Below are 27,207 nucleotides of genomic sequence, written 5' to 3'. Positions count from 1 at the left end.
TAATTACTACATAGCATTACTGCGTATTAAACTACTTTTTCCTGTCAAATTTGTTGTATAACATGATGTTTTGGTGCTTAATTTGTAAAATCATAACCTAATTTGATGTTTAATAGGCTTTTCCTTAATCTCTCCTTATTATCCAACATATTTGCTTATCCAACGTTCTGCTGGCCCGTTTACATTGGATAAGCGAGACTCTACTGAACCTAGTGTCATGTAAAAATTTCTTGGACAGAAAGGGTGAGTGGAAAACGTTTAAGAAGCCGTGATCTAAAATAATGCATTCACGACTGGTTCATATTCTCAATCTCTACCTATTAACTGGTTTAGGGAATACATACTTTTAATCACGACTTGTGAGTGATTTCTAGTATGTTGGGACCCCGCTCCTATCTGCTGCAAGAGAACATGCTCATGAGATGGGATAGGAACATGTGAAGTTGCTTGGCCGCACATGTCCCATTCCTCATTTATGAAATGTTAGTGGGTATGAGGCAAAGCCCCCGGTGGTATCGCAGCTTAAACCGCTGAGCTGCTGAACTTGCTGACCAAGTGGTTCGAATCTGTAGAATAGGGTGAGCTCCCACTGTTAGCCCCAGCTTCTGTCACCCTAGCAGTTCGAAACATACAAATGTGAGTAGATGAATAGGTACTACTTTGGCAGGAAGGTAATGGTGCTCCATGCAGTCATGCCAGTCACATGACCTTGGAGGCGTCCGTCTATGGACAACGCCAGCTCTTTGACTTAGAAATGAAGATGAGCACCACCCCCCGGAGTCAGACATGACAAGACTTAATGTCAAGAGGAAACCTTTACGTTTTATGAGGCAGAACTACATGGACCAGGGAGAAGAATCATCATGTCTGACTGTGAAATGTTCTACATGAAATCCCTCTGAACACATCCAATCTTGTCTCACTTCAGAAGCTAAGCAGAGAAGGCCATGGAGGAGTAGGAAAGAATTCTGCTTTACTTTAGTGCTTCTGCCTGTCAGAGTTGGCACTTCTGATCTAGATCAGTTTTTTAAAGTGGGGGCCACAACCACATTTAGTAGAGTCATGCAAAATTTGGTCAAAAAGCATATAGAAGAGGATTAGGGGTCCTGGTTGAGAAGGTACGTTTGGACTTCAAAAGAGGAGGAATTGGACTGCTAGTTGGGAAGGGGAAAATGGCTTTGGACTTAGAAAGGGGAGGAATTGGGGTGATGCACTTGTATACCTAATTTATATATTTTTATACCTGGGGTAAAGCAAACATTTCTCAGGTGGAAAGGGGCCATGAGTGGAAAAAGTGTAAGAAGCCCCAATCTAAATGGATTAAATAGTTTAGCTTGGGGCCAACTATGTGCTAAGAAATGCCCCACTGAGCATTACTTGTAACTACTGACACTGTTAGCAATGCACATGGCAAAGAACCAGGTGAAAGAAGCAGGGGTCCCATCAACTCTTCACCACCATGCTGTGAAACAACACCAGATGGGATAGCATTGCTTGCTTTATTGTGATATAAAATCAGAGTTTGTCCTCAGCTGGTTCTTACATAGTCCTTGATCATCTCTTCTGCTGGCCCTCACTCCCCTGTTGTTAGTGCAACAACCCCGCAGCAGGCCGTTACTATAATGACTTCAGAGGCATGGCTTCGGAGATATTCCCACGCAGTGGTTTCTCCTTTTCCAAGCTGCAATTAAAGAGCAAAATGAAAGGTTGGGATCACTGATGGATGCACTTTCACCACCCTGGAAACTATGGCCCCTTCCACACAACTGAATAAAATCCCACATTATCTGCTTTGAACTGGAATATATGGCAGTGTGGACTCAGATAATCCAGTACAAAGCAGATATTGTGGAGTTGTCTGTCTTGATATTCTGGATTATATAGCTGTGTGGAAGAGCCCTACATTGCAAAAAAAATTAATGATAGATTATCAATGTATTTATTTCCTCTTTTCCCCCTTCAAAAGAAGTAAAACCCCTTCCCCACTGAGAGCATTTTTCTTTTGTATTTTCTCCTATTTTTTGCTATTTGACATCTGCCGGAACATATATTGAAGGGATCACACTTGAGGATGTACCAGCCAAGTGATGGCTAGATAATTAGAAATTCTCAAGAAACTCATAGAGTTACAGAATTGGAATGGAACAAGTAGAAAACTAAGGCTACTCAGATTAGAAATTAAGTAGAATGGAGCTGATATGAAGGCTGTCTTGAAAATTGATAGCCAAGACTATTTTAATGGACAGAGGAAAGACAAGAACTGTGTCTCCTGTGACACACATCTCAGTGACATAACAAAGACAGCCAGACGTCCCTCCAACAATCAAGTTATATGAAGGGTCAATGACATGTAATTATGGGATTTATACTTTAGTCAGACCACATCTGGAATACTGTGTCCAATTCTGGGCCTCACAGTTGAAAGGAGATGTTGACAAGCTGGAAAGTGTCCAGAGGAGGGCAACTAAAATGATCAAGGGTCTGGAGAACAAGCCCTATGAGGAGCGGCTTAAAGAGCTGGGCATGTTTAGCCTGCAGAAGAGAAGGCTGAGAGGAGAAATGATGAGGGCCATGTATAAATATGTGAGGGGAAGTCATAAGGAGGAGGGAGCAAGCTTGTTTTCTGCTGCCCTGGAGACTAGGATGCGGAACAATGGCTTCAAACTACAGGAAAGGAGATTCCACCTGAACATCAGGAAGAACTTCCACATTGTGAGAGCTGTTCAACAGTGGAACTTGCTGCCACGGAGTATGGTGGAGGCTCCTTCTTTGGAAGCTTTTAAGCAGAGGCTGGATGGCCATCTGTCGGGGGTGCTTTGAATGCAATTTCCTGCTTTTTGGCAGGAGGTTGGACTGGATGGCCCATGAGGTGTCTTCCAACTCTATAATTCTATAATTCTACCAGTGTTTTTTAAAGAAGTATAAAGATCTTGTGAAACCACAACTTCCAAGATTCCATAGTATTGAGCCATGGCAGTGAAAAGGGTGTCCAACTGCATTAATTTTACAGTGTAGATGCAACATCAGCAGTTAGTGATCTAAATGCTATTGAAGGCATGGGAGCTCATGATCACAACAAAGCTTGAGTCCTGTTGCTCTCTGTAGGCTTATTCAAGACTGTCAGTAACATAAGCAAAATAATGACCATAACAGGCCACATAGGGGATTCTTCTGTTCACACAGATCTTTGACATAGGGCTGCTCCTAGTGAAACTGATTTTAAATCCTACATGAAATAACTTTGTGAGTCAGGACTTGAACATTAATCTCTAGAGCAAGCATAGGAAAACTTTGGCCCTCCAGATGTTTTGGACTTCAACTCCCACAATTCCTGGCCTCGGGCCCCTTCCTTTTCCTTTTCCGCTTAAGCGGCTGAGGGGGGAAAGGAAGGGGCCCGAGGCCAGGAATTGTGGGAGTTGAAGTCCAAAACACCTGGAGAGCCAGAGTTTGCCCATGCCTGCTCTAGACCATTGCTTTTATTTCACACAATATCTTTCCTTTAGTAACGACTTTTCCTTTTCTTACCAAAACCATGCACCATCCAGAGTGGAGACCATCCGCACTGCAGAATTATTGCAGTTTGACATGACTTTAACTGCCATGGCTCCATCCTATGGAACCTCTGGGATTTGTAGTTTGTTGTGGCATGAGATCAGTCTTGACAGAGAAGGACAAGTATCTTACAAAACTACCAATCCCCGAACTCCGTAGCATTGAGCCAAGGCTGTCTCACCTTTGCTTTTCAGTGTCCTCAATTGTCTCTGGCAGTCGGACATTTAATGTCTCAGGGAGGAAGAAGACTGATGAGCCGCAAAGCACAGCTATGGCACAATACGTCACTTGGGGCAGTGGCTTCCAGAGCCCATCCAACAAGAAAATGAGTGGGGCCACGGACCCACCGAGGCGTCCCATGAAGGCACAGTATCCTTGCCCTTTCTGTCTAGATAGAAAGCAGAGGAACATATAAAAACAATAATATAGGCACCTCAGTCTCATAAAAAGGCAAAATGGATTTAATTTATAAATCTTTATTATAAATCTTTATTAATGACTTAGACGAAGGGTTAGAAGGAATGATCATCAAGTTTCCAGACAACACCAAATTAGGAGGGGCAGCCAATATTCCAGAAGACAGGAGCAGAATCCAAAACGATCTTAACAGATTAGAGAGATGGGACAAAACTAACAAAATGAACCTAAACTGAGACAAATGCAAGATACTCCACTTAGGCAGAAAAAATGGAATGCAAAGATACCGAATGAAGGACGCCTGGCTCGACAGCAATACGTGTGAAAAAGAACTTGGAGTCCTCGTGGACAACAAGTTAAACATGAGCCAACAATGTGATGTGGCAGCTAAAAAAGCCAACAGGATTTTGGCCTCATCCATAGAAGTATAGTGTCTAGATCCAGGGAAGTCATGCTCCCCCTCTATTCTGCCTTGGTTAGACCACACCTGGAATACTATGTCCAATTGTGGGCACTGCAATTAAAGGGAGATGTCAACAAACTGGAAAGTGTCCACAGGAGGGAAGACTAAAATGATCAAGGGTCTGGAGAACAAGCCCTATGAGGAGCGGCTTAAAGAGAGGCTGAGGGGAGACATGATGAGGGCCATGTATAAATATGTGAGGAGAAGTCATAGGGAGGAAGGAGCAAGCTTGTTTTCTGCTGCCCTAGAGACTAGGACGCGGAACAATGGCTTCAAACTACAGGAACGGAGATTCCACCTGAACATCAGGAAGAACTTCCTAACTGTGAGAGCTGTGTTCAGCACTGCCCTGGGGTGTGGTGGAGGCTCCTTCTTTGGAGGCCTTTAAACAGAGGCTGGATGGCCATCTGTCAGGGATTCTTTGAATGCTATTCTCCTCCTTCTTGGCAGGGGGTTGGGCTGGATGGCCCACAAGGTCTCTTCCAACTCTATGATTCTATGATTCTACTGTTTAGTTTTGTTTTTTTGTGTCAGGAGCAACTTGAGAAACTGCAAGTCACTTCTGGTATGAGAGAACTAGCCATTTGCAAAGACATTGTCCAGGGAACACCCGAATGTTTTTGATGTTTTTACCATCCTTGTGGGAGGCTTCTCTCGTGTCTCCACAAGGAGCTGGAGCTGATAGAGGGAGCTCATCTGTGCTCTCCCCGGGTTGGATTCGAATTGGCAACCTTCAGCACAGCAACCCAACCTTCAAGTCATCAGTCCTGCCGGCACAAGGGTTTAACCCACTGCTACTGTCAGGAACAGGGAGAGGTGACTGTGAGGTTTATTCCTCAGGGGCTGGAATAACTGGATAAGCTAAGCCCACTATGACATAACTGCTAACATTTTACAAATGAAAACCATGGCAAGCCAAGCAACGTTAGACTGTGGTCAACATGGAAAACTTAATTAAGGAATAAAAACAAATGAGCTAGGAATGGCTGCAGCAGTTTGCTTTTGCCTTAACCCACCGGCAAGGGCAAGATTCTTTCTGCTTTCCTCCTCTCTTTTCTCTGCTGAGTTGAGAGGGTTAAAGGGAAGGAAATAAGAGGAAGAGAGAGAAATGGGACATTTTAAAAGCCCCAATAAGAGCGAAACTGGGACAGTTGGAGGAGATGCATGAAGCTCATTTTGGAGAGGGAAGGTATGATTTGCTGCTTTCAGACAGAAAGTAATATATTTTGGTTGATCTTAAAAGGATGCCTCATGCAAACCTCAAGTTGGTGTGGATATGCAAAACCATAACAGGGAATCCTGTTGAAATAGAGAACTTCCAGGGTAAGAATTGTTGGAGTTCAACCCCACACTGCCCACAGAGATCTCTCTGCTTGTGTGCCAGGCGAGATGTGTGCTTGCTGATTTCCCCCCCTCTCTTTTGAATCTTAGAAGAGGTGAGTTTAATTGGTGTAGCTCAGACCCAGTTCTTTACTCTGAAGAAATGTACCAGTAGATATTGTTTTTGTAAATAAATCTTTTGTGATTTTAAAGATTAAACTCTGGATCTTTGCCTCCTAAACTCTAAATTATTTACAGCCACATGGCACTACACGCTCTGCTGGCTGTGAGCTGAATGCTCAACTATAAGTATCCTGTTTTTGCATATTTTTGGGTGTTCTGCTGTTCTGGGGTAGTTTTCCCTAACACCCAGAAAATTCTAGCAAGAATACCATAGAACAGTGGTTCTCAACCTGAGGTCCCCAGATGTTTTTGGCCTTCAACTCCCAAAAATCCTAACAGCTGGTAAACTGGCTAGGATTTCTGGGAGTTGTAAGCAAAAAACATCTGGGAACCCCAGATTGAGAACCACTGCCATAGAAAATGCCTAAAGAGCAGGCATTTTATTGTTTGTGGATAAATGAAACTGCAGGTACTGGTCCTGTGGATTTGGGAGTCATGCCATTAATTGTATTGGTGAGCAGAACCATCTGTTCAAAACCATCTGTTTCTTTAGTTTAATATCTTGTTTTTCATCATGGTCAGCCAGATGCCTATATTAACCTCATGGGTGCAATACAAGAGCACTCCTATTCTCCAGCATCTGATACAAATAAATGTACTGCATGATGTTGATAACTGTATAATTGCAATGTACTCAACAATTGGTTTGATTTTTTCTGAAGCCATCATATGAGTGAATAAATTAGTCAATTTATTAAGTCATTGATTAAACGTATATTGTGAATAAGCCTAATTGTCCTGAAGTGAAGGGCCTTTTCATTGGTAAATGACATTGTTCAACAAATCCAATACAGGCAATCCTTGAGTTCCAAACATCCGACTTACAAATGACTCATACTTAAGAATGGGCATGAGACAACAGGAAGTGAGAGAAATCTATCCCTAAGAAGGGAAATTCACTTTTGAAAGAATTATAATGAGAATGGGGCGTCTCCACTGAAGCTTTACCACCAATTCTTACTACCGCAACAAGCCAAATTTTTCAAACTCCAGTTGTCACAGGGACAGAAAGTGAGGTGAAATCTTCCAAGCAAAAGAAATGTTACAGGGATGTTAACCCTTCCCTAAACTACCGAAATATATTTTTGGCTGGATTTACACTTTTAAAAAAATGTACCTATTCCGATTTACATACAAATTTAACTTAAGGACAAACCTCTTTTTTGTAACTTGGGGTCTGCCTGTATTACAGCCCAGTTCTCTGAAATTAATTAGTTCTTTTCTAATAAGAAAATACAACCGCATGAAATAACAAGTGTAACTTAAGAAGAAATAACGTCCTTTCTTTTGACATGTAAAAAGTAACTTTTCCAATGCACTGCAACAAAACCCTTTTTAGTTTTTTTATATTTACAGGGATGTAGTTGCACTAAATTATAGGGGAATAGTATCCCATATTGCAAATGTATTCAGCTTCCAAGTGGTGTTGTAAATATTAAAGTTACATTAAAATAGGAAAGGAAGCATATATTACTTTTCACCATAGGAATTTTTAAATCTATATATTTATTAATTTTCACCATTGTAATTTGTTGGGCAGCTTAATACTTACAACTCACTAAGTAGTACAGATTTGATTATTCATAGATTTGATTCAAATGTCTCTGGGCATTTCTTGGTCTTCCAGTGCAATTTTCTGTGCTGGAAAACTTAGGGTCCTTCAAGACAGACCCTATATCCCAGGATCTGATCACAGGTTTTCTCTTTATCCCAGATTATCTGGCAGTGTAGACTCATATAATCCAGTTTAAAGCAGAAAACCAGAGATCAGATCCTGGGATATAGGGCCTGTCTGGAAGGACCCCTAGAGATTTCTAGGCAGGTGTTACCTCAAGTTTAAACAAAAGTGTATGTGTGGGGGGTGGTTAATAGTTGTACTTCAGGGCAGGAAGAACCTCTGTACTTAACCACCACACCCCAGTCCAAATTAAATCAGCAAAGCAATTTATTGAAGATTATATAAAAAGCAGTTCAGCAAAAATCGTAAAATAGAAAAACCCCAAAGCAACAGAACATCCAGCACAGGAATACAAAAGAATCAGAAATACAAGGCAACATGAATCCAATACAGGAACAATTCTTCAAACTTGGAAGCATAAAACATGAACAAAGACATGGAACTAGAATTCCCTTAGCAGGCTTGACTAGGACTTGACAAGAGCTGTTGTCTCAATTACCCCACAGCCTCTGTAATATGCACATAAAATTATGCCTTTTCCCCTAACTTCCTGATAAGGGCTTTTTCTGTAACAAGTACTGCGAATTTCGGAGATTCTACTGAGCAGCCTGAAGTCTACGAAAATTAAGTTTCCTATCTACCAGCTCGTTATCCTCTCCACCTGGGATTTCATCCTCTGAGGTCACTTCAGCCTCTGACCTTGTCTCTCTAGGGAACAACTCCTCAGCAGCATCTGAGCCCCTCTCTGAAATGTGGCCTTCACGAGCTCCTGGAGACACATACTGCTCATTTTCAGGACTTAAAATCTCATGTTGACTCACAGGCTCAGAAATCCCATGATCCACTTCCTCAGTAATCCAAGGAGCAGGCATCACCATGGGCTGAACGGGCTGAACGACAACAAATTTGCAGTTTTTCTACTTTTGTGGCAGTCCTGCGCCTCTAATCATAGTGAATGTGGAGGGCTGACTATTACGTTTTACAAGGAATCTCCCAACCTCTTGCTTATGTTTTAGTGCAGTTTGTACTAAAACATTATCCAGAACCCATCCCTGAATTAAAGGCAGGGAACAAACAGCCCCAATTGATTGAGTTAGACTGAATTATTAGTTTGGTCCAGAATTACACAGTGGCAAAGTGCAAGCATCTCTTACCTAAGGACAGTGGGATAGAGCTCTGATGAATACAAGAAGACGGTGGTGAAGGAAGCTTCCGATAATCCTTTGCCAATGATGGCAACCACTGAGCGCAAAGTCTCCAGAGCTAAGGAGGTGGAAAAGCACAGTTCAGGGAGTTAGCAGAATCCCAGCCTCTTGATGTTGTTGGACTACAGCTCCCATAATCCCAATCCAGTTGTGCTACAGGAAAACCACCTCATTCTCAATCCACTACAGTGCACTATACAAGCGTCTCCATATTCAATCCTCAATAGTGAGTTTAACGAGGAACATTATATTACTTATGCCTCACAGTAAAGGTGAGCAATTATTTTCAAGATCGCTTTGGCCCCATCTACACTGCCATATAATGCAGTTTCTGAATCCAGATTATCTACTTTGAACTGGATTATATGGCAGTATAGACTAATATAATCCAGTTCAAAGCAGATAATCTGGATTCAGAAACTGGATTGTATGGCAGTGTAGATCCAGCCTCAAACACCATGTTGGACAAATATTTATATACTAATAGTTGCACAGATTTATATCACATCTGACTAACTACTGAATTAGGTTTGCAATTACATTTTAGAATTAATGCAGTTTGAGACTACTTCATCTGTCTTGCCTCAATTTTATGCAGTCATGGGAGTTGTAGTTTGGTGAGGCACTCTCTGGCAGAGAAGATTAATGCATGACTTCTATAGTGCCGATGCACCCTTAACATCTGAATATTTCTATGTAAGATCTGAATAAATACTAATAAAGAAGTTAAATCTTTGTCCTTTAGAATGACTGAATTGTTGTGAGCAGTTTATAGAGCTCAAATGCATTAGCTCCATCAAATCCTCTTTGAATTCCAATGATAAATATATTATCTGAACCTATTCAAAAGGATCATGAATTATTTGATGCCCAATGACGTTTGATTTCAATATCTGTCAAATTATATTTGATTTTTTAATAAATTGATTAATGCTTGGCTGAACTGTTTAGCATGTAAATAGCATTTGGTCATTGCCACTCAAAGGTTGTTATCTGACATTGAATAAATTATATGCACTGGTATTTAGTATCTGACTATTGACAGCTGATGAGAATGTATGCTTAAGATATTATAGACATTGACTCAAAATCAAAAGCAACCATGAAAAACTATTTATTTTGCTTTTATATTTTTATAGAAAAATAGAAATAGTTGATATATAATAAAAATGAAAACATGTTCGAATGTTTGTGAGTGTTATATTATATGTATCTGTTTGTGGGCAATTTTGGAGATGGCTCCCACTTCCAGAGAGTCTTGTGATTCCCACCAATGATGGATCTGGACCAAGCTTGGAACACAGTTCCCCCCATGACCAAAATAAAATACTGGAGAGATTTGGAGGGAATTCACCTTGGGTGCTGGGAGTTGTAGTTTGCTCACATCCAGAAAGCACGGTGAACCACACCAATAATGGATTTGGACCAAACCTGGTAAACATACCCACCATGGCCAACTTTAACTACTGGTGTGGTTTGGGAACAAGAACAGATGGTGATGGGAGATGTAGTTTACCCACATTCTTATGGATTGTTAAAACCTAAAACCCAACAGTGAATAATTCTAATACCTAAGCTTGTTTTAATATAATAAGAGAATGAGGTCCATCCTAGCAGCAATTACAGCATGAATGAATGATGTTTCTGTCAGATATGTAGGAATCGGGCCAGGAGATGTCACTTGGGGCTTGTTTACATGAACCCAAAACCTTGGATTTATTGTGAATGGATCCCCGATGGTTTCCATGACACACAATGGTTTTTCTGATGAGTATCACATGGTTTTTTTTTTTTTTGTTTAAACAGATTTTTCTCTACTTTTGTCAAAGACATTAGATACTATGGTTTTTGTGGAAATTTGAAAATATGCCAGAGCTTCAGGGCAGTCTGGAACTATGGGATCAAGTCCAATTTGGTTTGATCTAACTGAACATAGGGAAGGGAAGGGAAGATGTGCCCGGGCTGTGGCGCAGGCTGGAGAGCAAGCCAGCTGAAACCAGCTGCAATGAATCACTCTGACCAGGAGGTCATGAGTTCGAGGCCCGCTCAGAACCTATGTTTGTCTTGTCTTTGTTCTATGTTAAAAGGCATTGAATGTTTGCCTATATGAGTAATGTGATCCATCCTGAGTCCCCTTCGGGGTGAGAAGGGCGGAATATAAATGCTGTAAATAAATAAATAATAAATAATTCTCATCACACAGCCCTCATCATAAAAGTGAGGAGCCCCCGGTGGCCAAGGGGATAAAAGCCTCGTAACTTGAAGGTTGGGTTGCTGACCTGAAAGCTGCCAGGTTCGAATCCCACCTGGGGAGAGTGCGGATGAGCTCCCTCTATCAGCTCCAGCTCCATGCGGGGACATGAGAGAAGCCTCCCACAAGGATGGTAAAACATCAAAACATCCGGGCGTCCCCTGGGCAACGTCCTTGCAGACGGCCAATTCTCTCACTCCAGAAGCAACTCCGGTTGCTCCTGACACGAAAAAAAAAATCATAAAAGTGATCATGCCCATGTCACCATGCCTAGCTGGACAGAGATCTTTGTGCATACAACTTAAGAACAAATCTACAGAACCGATCTTGTTTGTAATCCTAGGACTGCCTGTATACTTGAATTGCGTGGTTGATAGAGGAGCCCAACTAGTATTAGGATATTATAACATCATATATATATTGTGTATTATATATTATATGAAATGAAACTACTTACACTTTGGGATGACAATGTTGGCTCCTATAGATAGCCCTGCAAGAATAAGAGTCCAGGCCTGGCAATGTCTTCGTCCGGCCCAATTAACCACAATATACATAATGACCTTGGCAGGAATTTCAATGATCCCAAAGACAAACTGGGTCATGTACATATCCAGGCCAAAGCCAGTGATGTTCATGCTCATGCCGTAGTAGGAAAAGGCCACCCCAAACCTGAAGAGAAGAGAAATAAAGGGATGTGCTGAGGAATCCCAGACTCAAGTGCAGGTAGGAAAGAAATCCATGTGTTGGGGGAAAGGGGAAGGAAGGGAGATGTGCCTCCTCACCACACGGCACCCATGCAAGAAGATATTCTTCTCAGCATCGGTGTTTGAAAAAGGCTGGTGTAGGAATAATTACTGCCTGGCTTTTGTGCTACAGTTGCTGCAGTCTTGCTTAAGATCTGAAAAAGGAACACAGGGTTTTAGGTTAGACACTAATTTTGAAAAAGTGGATTCAGTCATTTATATCAAATATTAAAAAACAAAATATGCCTGCCTCCAAGTTTTTTTGTTTTGTTTTTTTTAATGTTGGTAAACCTTAGCTTTCTGGAACAGGTAGAGAGAGATGGGGAGAAATTGATTTCCTAAGAGAAGTGGAGAGCCCAAAAACATTTGCCACCTGAAATAAAGAGAGAAAGTTGCACCTTTCCTCCTTTTTCCTCATTGTACATACAGGAGCTAATTGTATTGATAGCAAGTCAACACAAAAGGTGCAAAAAAAAAGATGTGTGATACATACAGCTCTGTACTTCAACATGTCAATATTTGTCTCTAAACATTTTGTTCCAGAAGCTGTGATCTTCCCTATGGCAGAGACATTCTCAATGCTGTGAGTGAGGATGGGGAATTGCTAAAGAATTTGAGCTCATGGCCAAAGTGAAAATTCTGCCAAGCTGATTCTTTTGTTTCTGAAGAAGGCACATCAGTGGCATTTCCATGATTGTGAGAAAAATAAGTTTTGTTTCTTTGTTCCATTTCAAACCCTGATCCCTTGACTTACCTCAAGGTTTATCTTGGCCCCACATTCCTTCCTTCCATTCATTTTGGCACATCTTTGAAGCTCTTTGTGAGCTTGCTCAAGCCTTCCCTTGGTCAACAACCACCTGGCAGATTCTGAGAGCCACCTGTTAAATAGAAGATCAAGCGGCATTGTAGATTATCAGTGAAAACATTTTGAGACCAACCCATCCACTCCATGCCAAACATAATGTTCATGAAGATAATTTATAGTCACGCCCCCACATTCGCTGGGGTTAGGAATCCCCAAGAAAGTGAATAACTGCAAATTTAAAAATTGCTATTTTTTAACCTGAAGGAGCATCTCTCTAGGAATTTCTAGGTCTTCCTAGAAGAATTTCTCCTGCTGGAAAATGACCATAGAATTGCGTTGTTCCCATAGCCAGACATCAATCAAGGACATCTTCCACCAACATCTGCCAGTTAGTCTTTACAGATGATGTCATCAGAACATAGCCAGATATAAGAAATGTATCTACCTATGTTCCCATAATCAGACAAAGACTGAGGACATCTTCCACTAAGATCTACCAGGAGGTCTCAGCAGATGATGTCAACATGAAGCCAGATGGTTCTCCGATCGTCTCTACTTTCCATCAATAACAGAATGGCCATGAAAGGAAGGTTAACGTCATAACCATAAGTTATTTGATTATGATATCCATGTGCAATATGCATGACATTAATAAATGGACAGTGGGCTAAGTAGTGACCAAATGGGCAGGAACTGGAAAGTTAGCATGCAGGAAAGGTCAGTTGCTCAAGGTCTTGTGGGAAAGGAAGCAAAGAATTGGATATCAGAAAGTCTGTGTGTTTATCAACCTGCGTGTAATAAGCGTATGAGCCTTATATATGTTGGACCTTAGAGTAACATTTTAGTCTGAACAATAAATGTTTTGGGACCAACAAAGCTCCTGTGTGATCTGTGAAAATCCTTTTACAATAAAGTGTCTATCCAATAGAAACATAGCTAATGCTGAATGGAACCTGACAGTTATCACTACACAATGGTGGGTCCAAGTTGTAGGGGGGGGGGGCGCTTCGGATATTGCATATGAGAAAAGAGAACACCTACGTTTGTAACAACCAAAAAAGTGTGCACTTAATGTTTGTAAATCCTGCAAAGAGGATTTCAGCTATGATTTTTGTGTAACTCGACAAGCAACTCTATGAGGAAGGTTGGAATTTTTGTCCCCCATATTTTTGGGTGGAGAGAGAAGATTGTTGGGTGTGAATTTCCCAAGAAATTCTCAATGCATTCCTCAAGAAGGGGTGCAATTTTAAGCAGAAAACATGTCCAGCAGAAAAACTATTAGGCACCCATGGCAAAAAGAGGCATAATTTTGAATAGAAATTCAAAATTGTAGAAAACATCCTGAAATGTTAAGCACCTCTCGCTGCTCACTGTCCTTCTTTCCAAAGCAGCTTTTCATTCCTGAGAAAGATGCACAGAAAATCTATATACAGTAGAGACTCACCTATCCAACGTTCTGGATGATCCAATGCATTTTTGTAGTCAATGTTTTCAAAACATTGTGATATTTTGGTGCTAAATTCGTAAATACAGTAATTGCTACATAGCATTACTGTGTATTGAACTACTTTTTCTGTCAAATTTGTTGTATAACATGATGTTTTGGTGCTTAATTTGTAAAATCATAACCTAATTTGATGTTTAATAGGCTTTTCCTTAATTTCTCCTTATTATCCAACATATTCACTTATCCAACGTTCTGCCGACCCGTTTATGTTGGATAAGTGAGACTCTACTGTATATTTACGTGTAACTCATAATCTGGTCTCTAATGTCTTGATTATTCAGAGGTCAACAGTGGGTGAAAATACATATGAAGAACTATTAAAATGAGTTCTAAAGTGAGTTCTAGAGCAAGCAGTTTCTCAAAACTCTTTTTACTGTAGAAAAGGGGTAGAAGGTAAATATCTGCTCCCCTGTATTCAGCCTGACATTTATTTAGCTCTTGGTGAACCATTGCTGTGGTAGGGTTAAGCACGAGGTCAGAATGTGCATGATTGACATTAGGCACAAGCTACTGAATCACTAATTTCAGTTTATACCCAACTTCTGGACACAGATTAACACCTTTCCCTTAATGTGTACTAATTTCTTGTGCCTTTACCCAGAATTCAGGCTTGAGTTGTGTAATAATGTTTGGGGACTAGGGATGGATTCTTGTTTCATCAAAATCAAGGATATTCATAGTCTACTCAGGCAACTGGTTAAATGTGTGTATTCTACATGTAACAAGGGGTGCATTTTAGCTCTGCTTTCCTCCACAATTGTTTTCTAAACATAGATATATTGTCTATGAAGAGAAAATTTTGTTGTATCAATGGTGGCACCTCAAATCGACTGGACTGTGGAAAAATTAGGGCAAATTCTGAGGAGGACCTGCAGGGATAAAACAGATTTTCTTTTCAGGTGGATTACTTGATAATGGATGCTGCTGGAGTTACTCAAATCTAAGCTGAATTCTTATGGTCATTTCTCATTGAAATTTAAATAGCAATGTTTTGTTATGTAACATTTTATAACAACCTAAAATGTAACTTGTTATCAACCTTGCTGCATTGCTTTTGATTTTCCATTATTTCCCATTGTCTGGAAAATAAATCTGAAAACTGATTAAAAATAGAATACAGTTGAAAATACTATAGGTCGGCAGTAGACACTCAGTTAACTGGCACCCATGGAAATTAGTAGATATCAGATAAATGCAGTTTCTGGTTGCTTGAGAGTTACTATTAAAAACAGGCCTAACTAACACTATATCATACCATAAACTGTGTATTGACTTGATATTAATATTGAAATACATTAATTAAAAAGAAATAAAGACAAATAAATACTAACTAAATTCAATGTAGCACAGTTGATTTTATTTTCATTTTTATTTAAAGTACTATAGTTTTGCTGATTGCGTGAGAGTTTCGGTTGCTTGCATTCTGGTTAACTGAGAGTTTACTGTGCTCATTTTCATCAGCAAAAATCGACCCAAAACACCTGGGATGAGTAATCTCAGTTGTCCCTGTTATCAAAAAAGGAAATATTCCCTTCTCTGAGTGGTGAAAGGCAAGATCTTAGTCCGTCATGGAAGAACCTTAAAAAGTACCCTTCACTGTTTCTGCCATGACACCAATTCTTGCCTTTTTGAATGCCTGGTAAGCTATGGAAATCATTCATACTCAAATTAAACAGTTAAAGGTTTACCTGCCAACATTTCTTACAGGTTACTACATTTGCTATAACTTATTCCATGCAAACTTTGCTCCTGTTGGAATGAAAAGGCCAGAATTCAGGGCATGTCCTCACAGCTATGTCGTCATAACTGTGCACTCACTAACACAGAATCATGAAGTGTTAATTTTACCCACCACAAAGAGGCGATGCCCACGAAACAAGGCAGAGTGACAGCAAACAGCAGCCATCGCCAGTCCCGCACAAAGTAGGCAATCAGAGCAAGGAGCATATTTCCCACACTCCAGAAGATACTAGTTATGACCCCGGATAAGGTGCGATGGTGTACATCCACCCATTCTAAGCCTGGAACATAGAAGCAGAACTGAGTAAGTATGTGTACGTGTAGATGCATAAATTATCTACACTTGAGGGAGAAACTATTCATACCCACCTTGAATCTGGTGCTATGAGAACACACCATACAGTGAATCAACATTTTTAAAGAGTTTAATGTGTTTCTTAAAAATCCATGACTTCCTAGCATAGAGCCATGGCCATTAATGTGGTATCAACCTATATTAATTCTAGTGTGATGCGCCCAGAAATGAGTTTTTTTTAATAAAAAAAAAATCTCCAGCACATCTCTGCAATCTAGGAGTGACTTAATTCCTCTTACTTTATGGGCTCTTCCATGCAGGCCTTAATCTTGGGAGGAAATGATTTAAACCCAGTTCCTCCCGCGATTAAGACTACACACTCATCCCAAACTTCAGGATTTCCCTGCGGGGTGGCTACATGCCGTCCCGGATCAACCAGCCACCCCCAGACCCCCAGTCTCCCCACACACACACACACACACACACACACACACAAACTTACCCGAGGAGCCTGCTGGCAGTGATCCTGAGAGGAGCTCCGGACCTTAGTATAAAGTCCGAAAGTTTCCAGGTGTTTTATTAATCCGGAGCAAACTAAGAAATCCCAGTTTTCTCCAGATTAAGTTGGTTTTACCTGAGGCATCATTCGGACACCTCAGGTAAAACCAGGACAAGTCCCGGGATATGGGCCTGTCTGGATGGGCCCTCTGCTGCATCAAAGCATTCATGGCTGTTTTTCTCCACCCTTTTATAGCCAGAAAATTGCCATATTTGTGGCCTCCAAGAAGTTGGTCGTTGCACAAGAAACTAGTGAATAGCTCCTTGCAGAACATCTAAAAAGAGACATATGTGCACTTAATCCCAAATTATGCATATTCTTGTCAACAACTGCATTTCAGCCTTAAATTTATAACATGATCAGATCTTTACTAGATTCCAATAGCCATCTTGCAAAGAAAATCTTCCAAAGTGTTGTCGAAGGCTTTCATGGCCGGGATCACAGGGTCGTTGTATGTTTTCCGGGCTGTATGGCCATCTTCTAGAAGTATTCTCTCCTGACGTTTCGCCCACATCTATGGCGGGCATCCACCAAAATCTTCCAAAGCTCATGAACGATACTTGAACATGTACTTTCTACAGCAGGTACATAGTGGAGAGCATGTCTCTTCCTGTACTTGAGAGGCCTGTACTTGAAATTCTGTTGTGCTTACCTAGAGGTAGTACAATGAGGGAGAGTCCGGACATAGCCACCCCTGTCAGGGTCCGTGTGACCGCAAGCATACTGTATGTAACGGAGATGGCACTCAGCATGCCAAAGAGTAGGGTGCCTACATATGCCACAAGGAGCATGGATTTCCGGCCAAACCTGCCATGCCAGAAAGAAAATGTTATTTACACAACAAATTGGGTGTTGCCAGCTATCCCCATCTTTATTTATTTATTTATTATTACATCACTTCTACCCCGCCCTTCTCACCCATCAGGGGACTCAGGGCAGCTTACAATATAAACATATACATCAGAAAAACAGTTTACATCAGATTTAAAAGTCTTTCAAAAAATTTAAAAAATACAATAAAAATTAAAATATACATTAAAACCTACATAATTATACATTTAAATATACATTTAAGGCGCTTTTCATGTCCAGGTGGGAGTCTGTCAGTGAGTCATATATTCATATCGTGATTCTACTGCTACTCATGCTCAAATGCCTGATCTTTTCTCTACAATGTGTGATGAGAATGACCAATTCAGAATATTGGCCAGCGTTTATCCTTTTGGCCCCAAATAAGTATGGAGTATCTCTATGAGCAGAAGCAGTGCTTAATATTGGAAACTTGCATCTATTGAGCAGTGTCCATGAATATAGAAATATATGCAAAGATTTATTTCAGGACTTCCACCCATTTGTTACCCCCTTTTTATTTTTACTGTGGTGTTTCATCTGTGTTGTTCTTTTGAGCAAGACAACTAGTTGCCGCCCTGAGTGAGAAGGGCGGGATATAAATGTTGGAAATAAATAAATAGTCCAATGTGTTGGTTGGGAAAGGGAGTCCAAGAGCTTAGAAAATTGCCTTTTTCAGCAACACTTTCCATGATCCAATAGCTAACATGGTTGGTAGACACACTGACCATGGGATTGTGGACATGGCTTAAAGATGTGGAGAGTATTTCCAACACATATTTGCTCTCCTGGACTATTTTAGTCCCAGAAGATGCATTTTTAAAAGCAGAATATAAGTGATCGTGCTCACTTTCTGTTGCTAGAGAGCTTCTCCTGGACCCACAAATGGCCAAGGATGGTTCTAAATGATGATGGAAATGCTCCTCATGCCCCTGAGAGAGAATGGTGTGTGTGTATATTTTTGTAAATAATAGTATTTCTCAATGGTCTCATAAGGGATTAATGCATTAATGCATATCCAAGTTCTCCTAGGGATTAGTGCATCTCCCCTGCCTAAGTTTCTTGCCCTAGTTTTAGAAGTAGAGGAAGGGGGAAACTGCATGTGGAGAAAAGATAGTAGAAAATAATAGAATCCAATTACCTATCTGAGAGGTAGCCAAAGATCACAGCCCCAAACATGACACCAATGAAGAAGAAAGTAGCAGTTGCTTGGTTCAGTCCTCTTTGTTCACAAACCAAGTCCCACTGGAACAAAAGAGTCAAAGCAAAATTTCATAGAATCGTATAATCTTAGACGTGGAAAGGACCAGGAGGGCCATCTAATTTAATCCCCTGCTATGAAAGAATACACAATGAAACACCCCTTAAATATTACCAGACAATCTCTAAGAGTCCATGACCCTCCAAAGCACATCCTTTCCAATGTCTTACAGCTCTTACAGTTTAGCAGTTCTCCCTAATGTTTAGGAGGAATCTTTTCTTGGAATGTGCATCCATTACTTCATGTCCTGGTCTCTGGAGCAGCAGGAAACGAATTGGTTCCATCTTCTACATGCATCATCTCTTCAGATATTAAAGCATGGTTACCCTGTCATCTCTAAGTCTTCTCTTAGGTTAGCCCCCTCTCTACTTTCCCTCAAGAAACAATTAAAGACCTGGATGTGCCGGTTGACCTTTGGTGAGACTGCCATTAGTTAGCCAGCTCCGGAGTTTAATATTAATAATTTATCCTATATTTTACTAGGTCCTTTTTCTGTGCACTTAAGCCATCATTTTATCTGCATTGCTGCTTAGTTTCCCCACCCATGGAGTTGATAGAACTATGTCAGTGGTTGATCGATTTATTATTAACTGTTTTGATAATATTCCAGTTTTATACTGCATTGCTGTTTTTATTGTTTATATTGTGAATTGTGTATCACGTCTTTGCTTATTTTATTATTTATTTACAGTATTTATATTCCGTCCTTCTCACCCCGAAGGGGACTCAGGGCGGATTACAATGAACATATATATGGCAAACATTCAATGCCATTCAGACAAACAACATACAGTATAGACAGACACAGAGGCATTTAACATTCCAGCTTCACGATTCCGGCCACAGGGGGAGCTGTTGCTCCACTGTCCACTAGTGACGATACTTCCTCATTCCTTTCTGGCATGTTGCTGGCAGTTTTATGGTGTTGTAAATTAGTTAAATTAGCCTCCCACATAAAGCATACCTAAATTTTCCTACTTGTCAGATGCAACTGTCTTTCGGGCTGCATAGGTAAACAGCAAGCTGGGCTATTTAATGGTCAGGGGCTTAACCCGACTCGGGCTTCGAACTCATGACTTCTCAGTCATGATTTATTGCAGCTGGTTACTAGCCAGATGCGCCATAGTCAGCTGCGCCATATTTGACTATGTTGTCGGGCTTTGCCCCATGTAAGCTGCCTCGAGTCCCCGCAGAGAGATTGTGGCGGGATATAAATAACGTATTATTATTATTATTATTATTATTATTATTATTATTATTATTATTATTATTATCTTCTCCAAGATAAAGATATACCCTTAAGTTATTCCTCATAGAGCTTGGTTTCCAGATCTCTGAACATCTAGGTCACTCTTCTCTTTGTATATTCCAACTTTTCTATATCCTTCTTGAAATGTTGTTCCCAGAACCAGGGACAATATTCCTGGCTGGGTTCTGATACAAGCAGAATATAGACACTTTACTCCTGCTGAGGTAGCCCAGAATTGGATTGCATATTTTGGATGTTTTATCACATTCTTGACTCATTAAAGATGGACATCTTGGTTCTGATGGAGCAAATTGTAATCCACAAATGTTTATACTAGCCTTTATGTTTTTCCGATTTACCTCCAAGGTGTTTCTGAATTTCTTTATGTGGAAAGATGGAAGAGAAACTGGGAAATTGTAAAAGCATTTAAAATATTATATATTGTATTTTGTATAAGGGAGACAGCAGAGAATTAAAGAGGAGAGTGTCTCTGCCAAACCAGGACAGTTAGAGCTCATGAAGACCTCCCTCTTGTGGTGCAACCCGAAATTTCAGGGAAACTTGGGAAAAATCCTCTCATCATCAAACCAAGATTTGAAAATAACTCTCTGAAACATACTTCCAGATACTTCATGTTGTGGCTATTACATAACTTCTTAGCTTGCCTGCAGTGTTGATGCCAGTTAAAAAACGTAAGTGACTTTAACGATTGCATGAGGCTAAAATTCAAGAGAGTCATTGATTGACCTATTGGTCTAATTTGCATAAGACAAGGGTCCTAGTTATATATGAAGCACACTTTCTCTGAACATGCTTTGCATTAATTTAGTGTTATGTCACCCCAGACCTCAGCCAACTTCTCAAAAGGTTGTGGCCTGACTTTGGTCCTTGAGCCATTTGTTTTTATGTGTGCAGAGAAAGAGAGAGAGGTGAAAGAAAGAAAGAAAGAAAGAAAGAAAGAAAGAAAGAAAGAAAGAAAGAAAGAAAGAAAGAAAGAAAGAAAGAAAGAAAGAAAGAAAGAAAGAAAGAAAGAAAGACTCCTCGGGCACACAAAACATTGAGGCATGCACCTACACAGTACAATTAATGCAGTTTGACACCACTTGAACTGCCATGTCATGGCTCAATGTTATGGAATCATGACAATTGTAGTTTTACAATGTCTTTAGTATTTTCTTCCAAAGCTGTTGCCTCACCAGATCAGAACTCCCATAATTCAATAGCAATGAGTCATGGCAATTAAAGTAGTATCAAATTGCATTCATTCTATAGTGTTTATGTTCAGGAAAATTTCTCCTAGGAAACAAGAATTTGTTGGGAGAGCGAATCCTTCTCATGGTTTCCAGCAGATACATTTCTTCATCTAGGCTGGTTCTCTTAGCATGTTTTTTCCTAAGCATAGTTCACCCCAGTTCTTTTGTTGTGTATCTGAGGCTGGATCTACACCAGCAAAATAATGTGTCCATAATTCAATACTAAAGCTGTTGGAATATGCAACATTATTCTGTTTTCCAAGTGAAACAGCTTCTTTTAGATGCCTTTGGACTTCAGCATGGTATTGAAAGGTATAGAAGAATGGAAGTGCACAACTACCACCACCCCACAGAATTGGTGTTGAATAAGATGGAGTGGAACAGATTAGTAGGTGGTTACATAGGTGTTTTATAATCTTTTATTATTGTACTCTCAATTCTCAATATTTCAAGGTCTGTTTTTGGACATGCAGACATAAGGATTTTCAACTTGAGTGAACTTTATGGTTGTTTTATTCCCTCAAATGATAAAACATTTACTCTCAAACAGCTTTGACAGGTGTCTGGGGTGAGCTCAGGTGTCTGGGGTGAGCTGGGAAGTGTGAGCTTTGATAATGTTTGAGAGGGTAATGATAACTGCCTGCAAACATTAGCCCTACCATTAGACAATGTGAGGCATCTGCCAGTCATTCTTCTGGCCTCCTCAGGGGTTATCCTGAGGTCCCTCAATCATATCTTTCTCTTGAATGACAGACCTCCATGCCCCACAAGGTCTATGCCAAACCTGCTAGAGTAGACCATTGATTTCCACTCACTAGTCTTCCAGGTGCTTTGGACTTCAACTCCTAGGAGCCTCAGCTTCCTTAACCAATGATCAAGGATTCTAAAAAGTGAAGTCCAAAACATCTGGAAGACAAGAGTTTGGGAAACACTGTGCTAGACAAGCCTGCTGCCTTCAGGAATGCTTACAGACTCATTCTTTTTTGCCACTATTAAAGCAAGATTCAACTTGTAATCCAGCCTTCTTTTATTCCTGGATGCTATCATGTCCTTTGCTTTAGGCAGCAAAATATTTTGGGACCATTCCGTTACATCTGAGAACATCATGGCAGATAAGTCTTAACTGATAAATAGAACTAATGGAAATGACAGACAGGGAACAATATTGACATCACTCTGTGACCAAAATCCTTTTAGGCACATAAGTCACACCACACCTTGTAGGGCCAATTGATATATTTTTCCAATAAAGTGGAGTTGCACAGACAGCATGTTTATCTGTCTGCATATAACATTTGGTTAACCACTATGTGAAAATGAGTGTTAGACTGGACAGATGTTTAGTCTAATCTAGGAGGCTTTTCCTTAGCTGGTATGACAGAGCAGCATTTTTATCAAGGGGACAAAGACTTCAGATGAGTATCAGACTATCTCTTAAATAGAGCTGGCTGTCCTGGAGGAAAACAATCCAGAACATTTTGAAGGGACCAAAGAATGACTAGCTACACCATTGTATTTCAAACTATGCTGGTAGTAGAGAATTAGAACAGATATAATCTTCTTCTGCAGGCAGAAATGCCTTTGGAGATCTACCAACAGGGCAACCTTCCCGCAGAACCACTCCATTGGCAGAAAGGTCCCAAAACAGGACAGTGTGGTCAAGGTGAAACCTCCTCCAGCTCAGAAAAATATCCACAATGTTCACACAAATTTGGTCCAGAGCAAGAGATCCCAGCATCAGTTGACCTGGAAGAGTTTTAGATTCAACTGCCCTTGTTTCAACTCAGTTGGGGCTTGGTCATTGAGGCCAGTTGGGTTTAGGCTTGAAGGCAAAAATTCACCACCATTGAATGGAATGTAGATAAAAGATAACTAGTGTTACCTTGGAAATGTATACCCCTTTCAATATCTCACTTTCTTAAGTAGAAGAAATTTTGAGACTGAAGGAAAGTTTCAGTTGGAAGTGACAGAATTCTTATTTGAGGGCAATGCATTCATTCCACCCCTTCACAATTGCAACCCTAGATGGGAAAATGCTACCAACAACTTAGATGCAGCATCATGCCTGTGGACTTCTAGTCACTAAAGGAAAGGATTGTTTTCTGATGTTCAGATTTAGGTGCCAGTAGCTAGACATTGCCAGTGCGGCATAGTCTTTTGAGTATTAAGTTATAACTCTAGAGATCATGGTTCGAATTGTTACTCAGCCATAAAAACCTACTGGGTAACCTTTGGGCCCCTGGTGGTGGCGCAGTGTGTTAAAGTGCTGAACTGCTGAACTTGCAGACCGAAAGGTCCCAGGTTCAAATGCCGGGAGCGGAATGAGCGCCCGCTGTTAGCCCCATCTCCTGCCAACCTAGCAGCTCGAAAACATGCCAATGTGAGTACATCAATAGGTACCGCTCCAGCGGGAAGGTAATGGTGCTCCATGCAGTCATGCCGGCCACATGACCTTGGAGGTGTCTACGGACAACGCCGGCTCTTCGGCTTAGAAATGGAGATGAGCACCAACCCCCAGAGTCAGTCACGACTGGACTTAACGTCAGGGGAAAACCTTTATCTTTAACTCTAACCTTTGGCAATGTTCTCACCCCCAGAAAAACCATAATGTATTCACCTTAGGGTTGCCATAAAGGCATTGCGATAAAAATGATGTTGTATCAGAGCTTGGAACAAATTCCTCACCAACATAATCAATGCAAATGATGGCTACGGATACTGGGAGGGAGTGTAGTTTTGAAAAACCTCCTCCCTCATCCAATCTGTGTTTTGAACTATATAGGCTTTCAATCTTATCCCAAAGAGGTTCCAAAGAGATTCATGGACAAAAGAAGATAGATTCAGATGAGCAAAATCACAGAGATGTTTGGAAGTACTTCTTGAAGAGAAATTAGACATTTTTATTCAGGCACCACTCTCCTTTCCTGTTATGACGTGGGTTCTTATATCCCACTGTGTTTCATCTTTGCTTTGTCACTCTGTTTCCTTCCAGCCCTGACTTGTCATCCTGTTTTCAATCTCTGATCATCTCCACACCACATACTTTAGTGAATAATCTTCACTATTATTATCATTCTACCCCTCTGTACAGATATTCCTCAAGTAGAAAGCAGTTGCTCAATCTCCCAAGCTTTGTGAAATTCTTAGTCCCAAGTTCATGTGTATGTGGGCACGTGAGTCATCTGTCAACTATAGCTCCCGGGATATCATAGTGTTGAGCTAAGGCAGTTAAAGTGGTGTCAAACAGTGTAGATACATCCATATTCTATCAGGAGGGCTATTTCCATACATTGCCATTAATTTTCTAAAGTATTGGTTTGTTCATAGCTACCTCTGGTGGGTCTTTGTAGGACATCCTATATTAGAAATCATCTGATCCATTCAAATCATAGAGTTGGAAGAGACCATAAGGGCCATCCAGTCCAATCCCCTGCCATGCAATAGAACACAATAAAAGTACCACCTATAGATGGCCATCCAGCATCTGCTTGAAGACTTCCAGCACACTCCAAGGCAGCATATTCTACTGGCAAACAGCTATTGCCATCAGGAAGTTCTTTTTAACGTTTAGATGGAATATGTTTTCCTAGACACATCAATATCCTTCTTGAATGGTGGTGCCCAGAACTGGACACAGTGTTATTCCAGATGAGGTCTGACCAAACCAGAATAGAGTGGGACTATGACTTCCCTCAGTCTTGACACTTCTATTGATGCAGCCTAGAATCACATTGGGGTTTTTTAGCAGACACATCACAGTATTGAATCTTGTTCAGCTTGTGATAGATCCCTTTCATTTGTACTGTTTTCAAGCCAAGTATCACCCATCCTATATCTGTGCATTTCATTTCTATGCCTCAGTGTATAAAAATAGATTTCTCCATGTTGAAATTCATTTTCTTAGTTTTGACTCAACTCTCCAATTTGTTAGGTCATTTGGATTCTGGTCGTGTTCTCTAGGTTATTAACTATCTCTCCAAATTTAGTGTCATCTGCAGATTTAATAAGCATGTCTTCTATTCTGTCATCCAAGTAAAAAATATTGAATAACAGTGGGCCTAGAACAGAACACAGTGGTATCCCACTATCACTTCTCTCTAGGATGAAGAGGAGCCATCAAGTTGGCACCCCTTGGGTTCAACCAGTTAAGTAATTCCTAATCCATCTAACAGTAGCATTGTCTAGTCTAATTTTATTCTTTCTGAGAATATTATGTGGATCCTTGTTGAAAGCCTTACTGTAATCAAGATATGCTACATTTAGAGCATTACTGTCATCTACCGAGCTTGTAATTCTATATGAAAAAGATTTCTTACAATTGTGATCTGACTTTAAAAAATGGCTTTGTGAAAAGTTTGACCTTGGCGATCTTTAGCGATGCCTTTTCAGTCCTGTGGACAGTCAGTGCTTGAAATAATGTACATGTTTATGTTTTGTCTGGGATTATTATTTAATTTAAACCACGGACTGTAGACCCTTGTTCCAATGAGAGGACCAGGCAAGCAGAATTAACTCTTTCTGTACCTGCTGGTCAGTAGTGTCCTCCTATTTGCATTATTAGTATGTATGAAATATAGTTTTCGCTGTCCTTTTAAAAAAAATCTTATTTTATTTTGCAGGTGCTTTTTTGTTATTTAGATATCATGCTAGTTATATGTAATTTTGTCATTCTATAATTGTGTTACTTATACCAAAGACTTCTTATGAGAATATTGCTCCTGTTAAATCTTCCAGGGAAGTTTATGTATTATTGAGAGAAAGGTTTATTCTCAGAACTGGTTGCTATAAATGTTCCTTTTATTTTGAAAAGACTCTTTTGATCGAAAGGTGTATCTCAAAATCCGTTGTATTGTATATATTTTATTTGATGTGTATGTTCTGAATACATTAGTCTGTTCATTAATTCCTGCTTGGGTTTGGGACTCTGGTGTTTCATCTACTGTAATTCTTCAGGTCTGCTGATTTGTTTTGATTTTTGTTGCCCCTTGGGTTTTGCCAAGTTTTGCTGGTTGTTGCTGTCTCTATGTCCACTTGATCTAGTCTTTGAAGGAATATATATTGTTAATATATTGTCATTTGATTGTTTTTTTGTAAATGTGTGGAAGATGTTTTGGGTCCCCAAAAGTGCTTGTACTTTAGTAAAGGTAAAGGTTTTCCCCTGACATTGTGACTGACTAATGGGATAATTGGTTATTTTTGGATATATATATATATATATATTTAAATGAGAACCATAGAAATAAATACCATGCCCCCTTGGAACATTTGTCCCATCTGGAAGAACCAATGGAGAGGTACAAGCATCACAAATAAGAGGAACATGGAACATTACCTGGGTGGCTATAGTAGAAGTGAACTGGGATTGATCATAGATCCATCCATGTTGGCAGTTCTGGACAGCAGTGATGTTCGTTGTGGTGTTAGCTGCTTCCTTGGTAGAGTTAACCAGTAAATGAAACTGAGGTTCAGAGAACATCTTGCAGGAACTGAAGACATCTTCAGAATCCCTGGGGATGCTAATAAACCACACTTCTTGCTTGGTGAGGTTGGCCAACTGATCCTCATATGTGATGTTGCAGTGATGGGGTGGAATGGCTGCCAGAAAGTTGTGCAGTAGGAAATGCATGGGCAATAAAAGTCTTGGAAAGCAGAGCAGGAGCAATATTAGGACCTGGAAGTTGCCAAAACCACCAACCTCTTGTAGGAGATCTTCAAAGTTCATCTTTGTCAATGATCTTGCTCGTTCTTAAGGCCAGAGAGCTACTGGAGGAGAGAATTCTTTCAGACCTTATGTTACATAAAAAGAGAAGATCTTGCACTTTTAAAAGCTTGAAGGACTTTGAAATCTAGGTTAAACATCTGCCCCACAGGACC

At 40.3% G+C, this 27,207-nt stretch overlaps 1 protein-coding gene across 1 annotated transcript; it reads right to left on the bottom strand.

The window, feature by feature from the left end:
• Positions 1 to 1,480: 1,480 nt before the first annotated feature.
• slc22a7 (solute carrier family 22 member 7) lies at positions 1,481 to 27,080 on the bottom strand. The gene is made up of 10 exons (XM_008104903.3): positions 26,666 to 27,080; positions 18,712 to 18,815; positions 17,374 to 17,528; positions 15,980 to 16,148; positions 12,570 to 12,693; positions 11,855 to 11,970; positions 11,527 to 11,741; positions 8,768 to 8,876; positions 3,734 to 3,940; positions 1,481 to 1,681 (listed from the first exon to the last, which is right to left on the bottom strand). Exons 1-10 carry the CDS (start codon positions 27,053 to 27,055, stop codon positions 1,618 to 1,620), a joined length of 1,653 nt encoding a protein of 550 aa, XP_008103110.1. The 5' UTR covers positions 27,056 to 27,080; the 3' UTR covers positions 1,481 to 1,617.
• Between the last annotated feature and the right edge of the window lie 127 nt (positions 27,081 to 27,207).

This window comes from Anolis carolinensis, chromosome 1 (assembly GCF_035594765.1).
Source record: "Anolis carolinensis isolate JA03-04 chromosome 1, rAnoCar3.1.pri, whole genome shotgun sequence".
Classification (NCBI taxonomy): Eukaryota; Metazoa; Chordata; class Lepidosauria; order Squamata; family Dactyloidae; genus Anolis; species Anolis carolinensis.
Note: the sequence above shows the minus strand (reverse complement) of the source record. Positions and strands in the feature narration are given on the sequence as shown.